Source organism: Trichosurus vulpecula, chromosome 4 (genome assembly GCF_011100635.1).
Source record: "Trichosurus vulpecula isolate mTriVul1 chromosome 4, mTriVul1.pri, whole genome shotgun sequence".
Lineage (NCBI taxonomy): Eukaryota > Metazoa > Chordata > Mammalia > Diprotodontia > Phalangeridae > Trichosurus > Trichosurus vulpecula.
In genome coordinates this window covers 90,937,123-90,948,013 of record NC_050576.1, presented here as the reverse complement: position 1 = coordinate 90,948,013, position 10,891 = coordinate 90,937,123, and the positions used below count along the sequence as shown (strand labels likewise).

The 10,891-nt window shown below is 32.0% G+C and overlaps 1 protein-coding gene across 3 annotated transcripts in view; it reads right to left on the bottom strand.

Annotated features, from left to right (window-relative positions):
* Positions 1 to 6,711: 6,711 nt before the first annotated feature.
* The window catches only part of RO60 (Ro60, Y RNA binding protein), a 44,321-nt gene continuing 40,141 nt past the window's right edge, over positions 6,712 to 10,891 (bottom strand). For 2 of the 3 annotated variants that reach the window (XM_036754188.1, XM_036754190.1), the window contains one exon: positions 6,712 to 10,283. In XM_036754188.1, coding sequence (XP_036610083.1) covers positions 10,131 to 10,283 — 153 coding nt within the window. In that variant the 3' untranslated portion in view covers positions 6,712 to 10,130. The remainder of the gene's footprint in view (positions 10,284 to 10,891) is intronic. The other variant, XM_036754189.1, reaches the window with a different exon arrangement.

Sequence of the window (10,891 nt, the reverse complement as noted above, 5' to 3'; positions counted from 1 at the left end):
AAGAACTCTAGATATTCTAGGAAAAGCTTTTAAACACCACAGCTTTTGTTATTACTAAATATGGTTGAGGGATTTTGTTCTGTGCCATTGGTTTAGAAGCAGTAACACTCCACATCTTTATTCTGAAAACCCTAAATTTCTTTAAAAAGCTAACCTAGTTTTATATTTTACAATATTCATGCAATTTGAAGAAAATCTCTAACATTTGAACTCTTAGAGCAGGAACAAGAGCAGCTGTTAATTTGGGTGTTATTTTCATATAATCTACCTGTATCCAGTGGGCCTATAGTGAGTCTCAGTGCTCCCTACCTGGCTTAGCCTGTTTTATAAGAATAGTTGGCTTTGGAAACATTTATTGCTGAACTTTGCATTTCATCTCAACTCTCCCTTGTGGATTAATAAGAGTCTTCTTAACCTGGGGTCCACAGATTTCTTCATAGATTTCAGGGTGGCAGGGTCTGTGAATGTGGATGGGAAAAAACATTCTATTTTTATTTTCACTAACCTCTAACAAAAATTTAATGAATTAAAAAAAAATTCTGAGAAAGTTCCATAGGCTTCCCTAAACTACCAAAGGGTCCATGAAACTAAAAAGGTTAAGAACCCCTGGTCTACATGAACCTCAAGCAAGGCTGACATTTCTCTCTGCTGCTTTGTTTGACTCCCACATGAAGAGAGAGAGAGAGAAAGAGAGTTTATGTGTGCATGTGTGCGTTGTGTTGGGGGTGAGAGTACTATAGCATCGATATCTTATAGTTATGAAATCTTTTAAATTCATTTTATCAGAATTTTAGAGTTGAAACCCCAGAAGTCTCTTCCAGGTTATTTATTGAGGTAACAGGGAGCTTATTTGATTTGCTTAAGGTCACCTCACTATTTGAGATTATTATACCAGTTTCCTGTCTCCTGGGCCACTGGTTGCTTTGTTTGTTTGTTTGTTTGTTTTGGGTTTTTTTTTTTTTGCATTATACAAGACTTCATTCCTTTATAGTCTTAATTTTTATGTTGTAAGAGGTGAAGCTTAGGGGATATATTATTCTTCTAAAACATGATTTGTTTCATTCACTGTATTATCAATACATTTTCTTTACTTTTACCTAAACTATGTTAGTTGGGATAGTTGGAGGGTAGAAGTGAAGCATTCTTCTGAGAAAAGAGTAAAGTATTACCAATAAAAAGTTTTAATAATAAAATCTAGGAACAGCAAGATGGAAATGTGATAAGTAACTGACACACAAGGTGATATCTCACAAGACTGTGAGGGATAAAGTAGTGCAAATATAATCTGTTTTACAGATGAGAAAACTGAGGTGCAGGGAAGTAAAATGATTGCTTATGGTCACACAGCTAAATTTTGGAGGTGGGATTTGAACCTACATTGTGGGATTTCTATTAGGAGACCAATTTGCACAGCTCTTTCCATCCCACCACATTGTCACTTTTGCATATTGGGGAAAATGTTTTCAGTAACATGTATTCAAAAATGAAAGTTTATGGTTGGAATTCCTTTAGTAGTTTTAATGTTTTATATAGGACACTGATTATTCATAAAGAAAATTGCAGTTTTAGTTTCTTCCCTTTTCATAATATTGTTACCTATAACTAAAACGTAGAACTATAGCGACAGCTTTCTAAAGGAATTAAACTGGCCCGAATTTGAGTATTATCCATTGTGCTAAATGAATTAAAAAGTATTTAATTGTTCACTATTGGCCAAGTTCTGTGGAATACTGCCAAGCACTGAGACAGAAGAGAAGCAGAGCTTACCAGGGGTAAAAAAAAATAGCTCACATGTGGCTTGGTGGCTAGTGATATTTATAGTTTGGGGAGTCGGAATACGTTGACACACCCTTTCCAATAGCAGAAGCATGTCCTAATGATAGCTGCAAAGTAGAGAAGAGGGGAGGTATGGGCATGCAGTGTACCAAGGGTGGATGGTGAGATGGGGAGGAGGTAGGGTGTGTGTGCGCGCGTGCATTTAAAATGAAGCAGACAATAATTAAGGTCACGAGCCCCAGAATGGAAATTGCAGAATTGAAAGTGTTTTAGGGCCTAAGTCTCTGGTCCCATGGTTCAGTTGCATTACCTTAAACTCTAAGAAAACTTAGTTGGGCACAAACTCCAAATGTCTATTTATTTGCCCACAGATAATGGTTTATTCTTGTTTAAAACAACCTGAGAGAAGTGATCACTTTTTTCTTGCTGTAAGCCTATGTCATAGCTGCTTCATTCTATTTCATTAAACATTTTTTTTTCCTCAAAGGGATCTATATTTTAGCTGCTTTATGTCTTTAGAGCTCATACTGGCACATGCCTGTGTTAATATTTGCATTTTCATTATGCATTACACCCATTTTCTCTCCCTTCGATAGTCCATCATTATAGCACAGTAAAGAGGTGTGTCCCAAGCCACATTTTCCAGTGGAATTCTTAGATGTGTTTCAGGTGACTTATAAAGTTCTTAAATATTAACTTTGGCATGTCATCTGCTCAAATTTCTTAACATGAAGAATTGCTATGCAAGGGCCTGTTACCCTTTCTATAAAAAAAATTTAAATTTGTTTAAAATACTAAGCACTACAAGTAATTTATTAGAAGTAAAAAGACAATTTGATATGCAGTTTATTCATTGTTCATCTCAGGTTCTACAGTAAAAGTATGTGGTCAACTAGCATTTTACAAAGGTTTAAGTTTTTTTTGGCCTAGAGTCTAAAGAAAAATGATTTTATTCATTGTTGTGTTTATCCAATCAAGCTTAGGAGGAAAGGTGAAGTGAAAGCCCTAAAGTATCTGAAGAATTATTCCATAATACCACAATTAATAGACATATACATTTCCTTGAAAAAAAATGACAATTCATGGTAAGTTATATACAGAAGAAACTACAAATATTTTATAAAATATTAATAAGCAGAATTAGGAAAAATCTATAGAATTTAGAATCTATGCATATACCTTAATTTTATTAAGTCAGGATTGTGTTTCTGTATGACTGACCTTTCTTTTAATATTAAAAACTATTTCCACTTTGAAAAGCAGTGAACTTTAAAAGGTATGTAATTGACCAAACCATTGGCCTAGATTTTTTATTGTAATTGTTGCTACATTTTATTTTGATTCTATTTACCAGTACAGGTTTCTTTATGAGTCACATACATGGAATGTACGCTTTTTATACGATGATTTCACAAATAATTTGGAACAAATGCTACATGCCTGTTTTCTAACATTCATTGTTCTTGGAGATAAGCTTCTAGAGGATATGTTGTGATTCTAATATGTCATCTGATAATCTGATTAGGTTACTTGGAATTATATAAAGCAGTAAAAATAAAACCATCAAATGCCGAGTTCCTAGATGTGTTCAAAGAATATTATATCAATATAAATATGAAATACCTTCCTAAAATGAGATTTTTGAAAGGGAAAAAAAAGTCCAGGCATACAGTGACAAAAATATGCAAAATTACTGTATAAAATATATTTACTATGAAAGTTCAAAATTTCCTAAATCTCAAATAAAGATTTTAGTATTTTATCATCATTCTTGTCTATATTCATTTCTTTTTTTCATCACCTTTCTTTCTGACCTTTCCACCCAGGGTGGGAAGGTGCCCATGTTTTGACTAGTATAGTATATGCATAACACTAAAGTGCCCATGCTTACCTGATAAAAGGGTAATTAAACTAATGTAAAGTTTCTAAATTTGAAGTTTATTTCCAGTCATTGTAGAAAACTTGAGAGCCTCAATTTAAAAGAACTTGGGAGTTCTATACCTCAGAAATACTAGATCAACATTTTTAAGGCAGTATGGTAAAACCAAGACCCTGTCTACCGGTTTGTACTGCAGCATGACACTTTAAGGCTGTAAAATTTGAAATTTCCACTTTTAAGGCTCTTCTAACCATTCTAAAAATATTTTAATTTTACTTTATATAAACTTGTCACAACACAATAGCAGCAAAAGTGATGGATTTTGGAAAGCAACACCTTACACAGTACACAACAGTTACTTTTGCAGAACTAGATTATAGTTTCTGTATGATCTAGACCTCCCACCAGAAGACAGGTAGTGGAAGAACTGAAACTCAAGAGCATGATCTTCAGATGTCTATTCTGACATGTACATGTATACTCATGTTATCACATTAATTTGTATGTACACTATTCAGGACTACTTTGTGCGGCAAAAATATACAAGTCTGTCGATAATAATTATACTACACATCAACTGTAATTTGTCCTTTATAGGGCCATAGTTTCCAAAATAGTTCCCATTTATAAATGAATAAAGCTTAACAAGTTTTCATTTAAAAACTTTAATAAAGGCTTTGAATTAGTTCTTAACTTGCATATTCCAACAATTATGTGTGACCTTGTATATCAATATCGACCCCACTACCCTGACTTTTAAAAGAATAACCGAGAATATATGGTTAATGTATTTTTTTTGTTTGGTTACAAAAAGTTATTTTGGTGTAGGTTCTAAGTGGAGCAGAAACTCCACAGCTGAGGAAGCAGAAGATCTGCTTTATAACATCAGAAACAATAGCTTACACATTGCTAGCCACACAATTTCATCATCAATTTCACAGAGAATTAGATCATAACTGTCAGTTACAGATTTACCAACTTTAATTCCCACAATTTATATTAATTATCCTCTTTACTACTTACAAATCTCCTAGTACAAGTTAATATTTTCAGTGTTTAGTAAAAAGTAATTTATTACATATTTATCCAAAAAGTAGAGTTAACTAATGCCCTTGTTCCCTTGTCAGTTTACCATGTTAAAAAAAAAAGTCACCATAACATGATTAAGACAATCTTTTCTGAAAGAAAATCCAATGATTTGGTACTTTGTAAAAGTGTGAAGACTGAATAGAAGTTATTTGCTTAAGTGGTTTTCTTATACCCTAAGTAGCGTATAAGCAGACTTACTGAGATTTCTAGTAGAAGACTCCAAATTATGCTACTTATGCAGATTTTTATTGACCCTAATAAAGAGAACACAGAACTTTAAAATGCCATTTGTTTAGAAAACCTATTCAGGTAATTCTACTTCCAGGGCACAGTAATGTTCTTATAGGGTTGGCTCTATTTTTTCTTTTTAAGACTATTTGATCTTAAGACATTTTGGGCATCTATTAACACACTCTATGTGATAAATTGCTATCATAACTGCTTTAGGGATAAGATATATTACTTCAGGTTTTTCTTCCCAGTAGATTTGCACATTGTTCAGATATTGCTAGTATAAAACTAAATATTAAAATCTTACATTTTTAAGGCATTTAAAAGAATAGTCCTGTAAGCAAAGAAACTAAAACTAAAATTTACTTTTTTCTGATCCATCTGTACTACATTACAATTGTGCATAACCCCACTAGTGCAGGGTTGGAATTAGGTATCCAAATAATGTTACTTTTTGTTTTTTTATAAGAGGGAGGTAATTAAGTATAAGAGGGAGAGTATTAAGATAAAAAGAGGTGTCACAAAGAGGTAGAAAAGATGAAGAGTGGGAAATTAGTTACCTAAGACTAGAAGTATGTACAACAAATACAAAGTTATTATTTATGTGGTTAAACTTGATTTTTGAAATTTATACATTTTAAACTGGTGATGTTGCATTTTATATTTACAATGCCTCTAACAAATTATCAAATATATGTCACACAAAAACACTTGATAAACAGTGCCCTTTCACTAGTTTCCTAAGCTACAGTGGTTATGTTTGTAGATTAATAGCTATAACTTCTTTAAGTTAAATTCAAATTCAAATACAGATGAGAACAATTTTAAAATATATTAATTTTTATATTTAGTGTCAGATCCTAAACTTTATTCAAAAATTCTGGTGCATCATCCAAAGATAAAAGATCACATTCTGTAATTCCTTCTTGATTTTGCATAATTTTTCTTATCATGGCAAAAATGTTATGAAGAAGTCCCTTAAAATAATTTGTAGTTTAAAGAGTAAATTTTAAAATCAAATGTTCAAATAAGTGTTTTCTGATGGATATCCCCTCAATCAAAATTTGAGTCTTTGATTCCATTTGAGTAGATATGGTATTTTATTTCATGCTTCCACCCAACCCCAAGTAGTTGTCATAAAAATGACTTGTTAGCCAGTACTCACCTATATGACAGTATAGAACTTTTCTGACTTTCTATTTCTCACAAGATAATTTAGATAAATATTTTGTTTTTTAAAATGCCTATTTGAAGTATTTTTTCAAAGTACACTGGCCATATATTTTAAAAGATCACAAACTTACAAACAGTGTCTTTGATTAATAAAATGTTACTTATACTATAGATTTTTTCCCCCACAGACTCTCAAAGTGCTTGACAAAGATCAAACCATTTGTCAAGTATGTTATATTTCTATAGCAGGGAACTGAGTTGTAAAGTGGTTGTCATGCAGCAGTTGAGATGCCAGAGATATGTAACAAAAGCTAGTCAACTAAACAAAATTATCTAATATCCCTAAATCGAAAGTACTTAATGCTTATAAAAATATTAAATTACATGCCTAAGTATTTATAATGAAATAATGAAACAGAATGGTCATGACCTGCCCATTACTTAGCCTTTAGGGTAGAACTAGCAAAAAAAACCTAGTTTTTATTCTATTAATTAATTAAATTATCTCAGTGATGGAAGGGCGCAAGTCACTTAACCACTCTGGACTTATTTCTCCATCTGTAAATTTTGGGGGGGCAGGTGTATAGGGAGGAAGGGTTGGACTAGATGAACTCTCTGGTCCCTTCCAGCACTAAATTTTATCATATGATTTCATGTAGGAGACTTCTTATCTGAACCAGATTACAATCTACTACATATCTAACACATGGTGATCCAGCCTGGGCTTGAAGACTTTAAGTGGGGAAGTGGGGCGGGTAGGATTGGGAGGAGGTGGAGTGGAGTCCTACTGTCTCCTGAGGTAGAACATTTCACTTCTGGGAATGGTGTTAGGAACTCCTTAATCAAGCCTACATTTGTCTTTTTGCAACTTTCCTATTTTTTCCTAGGTTTGCCCTCTGAGACCAAGCAAAATAAATCTTGCAATCCCTTTACCACATGATACACACAAATACTTTTAGATGGCCATCAATTTCCTGTCTCTACCTTTCCACAACCAGTACTCCAGCCTCAATTTTGAAAGATTATGTTTGCTTTCCATGGAGAATTAGGATATAATAGCAATATGTATTATTTAAGACTGTAAAAGCAGCTTTTTTTCCTCATAATTGAAGTAAAGCTAAAAATGATTCACAAAGCATAATTTGTGCCTTAGTATATGACAGTGAGGTAAGTTAACAGGACTATATTATTCCCATAAACACATTCAACTCTCAAACTGTGCCAACATGAATTGTGAGTAAATTGTAGGAGTAACATGGTCCTTTAACACTGGCCACAAACTTACACACAACCTTTCTCTATTTTTCCCTCTCCTAAAACATTAACCAAAGTGATAGATATTGTTTCTAACAACCCAAAAGAACTTTATTGTGTCGATAGGGGAAAAAAAAAACCCAAGGCCTTAAACATCGGCTTAAATATGTTTTCTATAATGTCTCTGGTTCTTTAAAAAAACAAATAAAATAATTCATCATCTACATCATGGTCCTCATAATCTTTTAAATTAGACTAACATTTCCCAAGATCACAAATTATTTCTCTGAATGATTCTGATATTAATTCCTGAAGATACTTATAAAAGATTGTTGTCTTTATAGATACTAAAAAAGAAATAATTTACACTTGTTATTAGTCTCTTTTTTTTTTATACTTTTAGTCTCAACATTTCCATAAGGAGTAGTCATCCTGTACTTCTAACTTTTTAACTTAGGGAGTTGTATTCAAAAAGTAATTTTAATAACCAATTATATACATCTATCAAATGTTCTTTAAATTCTTATCTGGATGGTATGACAGTTTTGTTATCAAAAACATCTTAACGTGTGATCACTTAAAATCTGCTAGGCTAAAATAAGCAAGTCCTTTAGAAATATATCTTAGAGTTTGGTTATGATGTCAGAAATACAGGAAGTAACAATGCATTTTGAGAAGGATATTTTCTGATAACAGCTTGATTAACTAAAAATACGGCCTATATTTTCAGAATCTAGGAAGTGTAGTCTGGCAGATTCTACCAAGCTGGAAGAGCTTTTGAAGAGATGCCCGGTGATAAACTGCTGTATAAGGATTACCTTAGCTCAATGAAGAGAGACTCATTGTCGGGCTAGCTGCAGGAAGGATGACAAATTTTTTAGCCATGACAGCTCTCAAACACTGCCTAGTAACTGACAGACTGTAATCTACTTTGGTGGAGAACGTACTGACAGCAATGGAATCATACATCCTTAAAGTATGGAAGAAATTATAGTAAGACTCATGCAGGAAGCAATCTGAAACTGCTCCCAGGCTATCTGAAGTCATGGTTGCAATAACAGCTTCATCACAGCTCTAAAATTACTGTTCGGAAAAAATTTCCTAAAAAGTAGAAAAAAAACATATGTATATAAATTACAATGACACTGTTTGACCCCACCAAACATATACAAATCTCTAATGGCTAAGCAAATGGAAAGTTAAGATCTGTATCATTTGCTAGTTTTACTTCCTGCATACTAATTTTTAACAAATAATAAATGAAAAATTAAAGTTTTAATATTGAGAGACTACTGTTGGAATAATCATGTGAAAATTATGAACAATAAAGCTGAAAACTTCAGTAGTTACTTTAAGATTAAAGAAAATTTCCTATCAAGACTATATTTGTTCTTTAGTATACTTTGGTGTACTAAATAAAAATTTTAATAACCACACTCGATTTTTAAAAATTTCCCTGAAGATGTTAGTGAACCTATTGCTTTAATTCATAAACAATTATTGGTCACAAAGTCCTTTGCAAAAATGTATTTAAAAGTTACCAATAGATATATCTTCTGTCAAATATTTTCTGTGATCAGAAAACAATTTATTAAATTTATGTTACCAGAGAGAATAACTGGCAATAGGAAGTTAGTGGCTGTTTTTACATTATAGATAACAGAAACTCATTTACTATGTAATTAGCTAAAATAATAGTTAAGAACATAATTATTTTAAAATATCTACTTTCAAAGTAGAAAAATGTTCATTTCTGAGGGTTAAATTTTAAATTTTAGGACAATTTAATTTTGATTATTATTGGAATTATCAAGATCAACTAAATTATTTTAAAGTAGTAAATTTATGTCAATATCCTCATAACCTAGAGTAATATTAAGTGTTTTTCCTCTAGAAAACAATTCTTTATCAAAATATAAACTTATCCAAGGTTGCTAATCAAAGAATTTGCTACTGTTTCTGATTACCTACATTGCATTCTAAGTGCTAACTAAAAATTGTTAAAGTTGATTTTCAATATGTAAGAAAACTCCTAAAAATGTGATCATAAAGATCACACATTATTATAGGGGATAAGATGTAGCTCTGATTACTTCCTCAAACTTCTTGGTATGATCCCCTATTCCTTATCCCCCTTGCCCCAAGTAGAAAACTTTACAGATCATTTTTTATATTCCATCACAGTTACATGGTCTAGTGTACCCAGAGAGTATACTTAGTATTTGGAATTCAAACAATGGAAGTATCATCAAAGTTATCTTTTTTGAATGAGAACACAGGAAATTTTAAACACAGCTTAGGCAAACTGTTTAAGCTGGCACACAGTCTATGATGTCAGGACCACTTTCATTTTTGGCTCTCACCAAATAAATAGTATTAATGATTTTCTAAAGCAAAAAGTTCTTCAGTGAATGCATCACAAAGGAAGTTTTTTTTCTTCTAAGCAGAAGCTGGAGGTAAAGTTTCTACAGTGAGTTTAGTAGTAGGTGCTTTATAAAATATTGGTTGAGTTTAATTTGTTAGCAGTTTAAATTACATGTAGTAGACAAGAAAATAATTTTAGGTTTCTTACTTTCCTTCGGAAAAAAGGATAAAAGGTTAACTTTCTGGTATGTTTTGTATGGTATGTTCTGGGATATTTTTCAGTTAAGTTTAGCTGGTAATTAGATCTTTGTAGCAAAATCCACTGCCAGCAATGGACGTGAAGTGAAGTGCTGGTGCCAGAAGATTAAATCACATCCATTGTGAAGTTTCGGATTACATCCAGAGCTCCTGCATCAAAGCCACACATATCCAACATGCCTCTATCATCTGGGTCTGCAATAGTAAAACCATTTGAGGTCATTCCACAAACAATCAATTTAGCTGGAATATCCATTTTCTGTAGAAAGAAAAAAGATCCACAGGGTAAAATTAAACAGATGAAAATTTTGATTATTTTATATGTAGATTTAATTTCTACACTAACCATAAAGCACATGAAATTTTAACTACTTTAAAACTCCTCTGTCATAGATCTAATAAAGTCTCTAAGGTCCTTCCCAGTCACTGAGATATATCTGAAAATATTTATCATGTCAAAGTTCCAAAATTTTGATTATGCAACAGTGGGAAATATCCCTTGTAATATCTTGGCATAAATTTTTTATGTTTACAACATTAACCTTGCTTTATTTAGAAATAAGAAAATTCTCTTAATGTTTCAGCTTAAGTTAAAAAAAAAAAAGAATTACATCCAAGAACCACACTTAATTGCCTTGACGCTTTATCCAAAGGAAGAATTTCACTAAATTCTTTGGTCTTCATTTCATTTTCCTCATGTAAGTTGAGAGATTTCAATTAGATGATCTATAAAGTTCTTTCCAGCATTAAAAGAATAAGAGTAAAAATTTCTCTACAAGTTTCAAAAGGATTTTTCTTTATCAAATATATGAGTTATTTATAAAACATTTAAATTATCATTTAAATAATGGAGGCAAGGAAGGAATA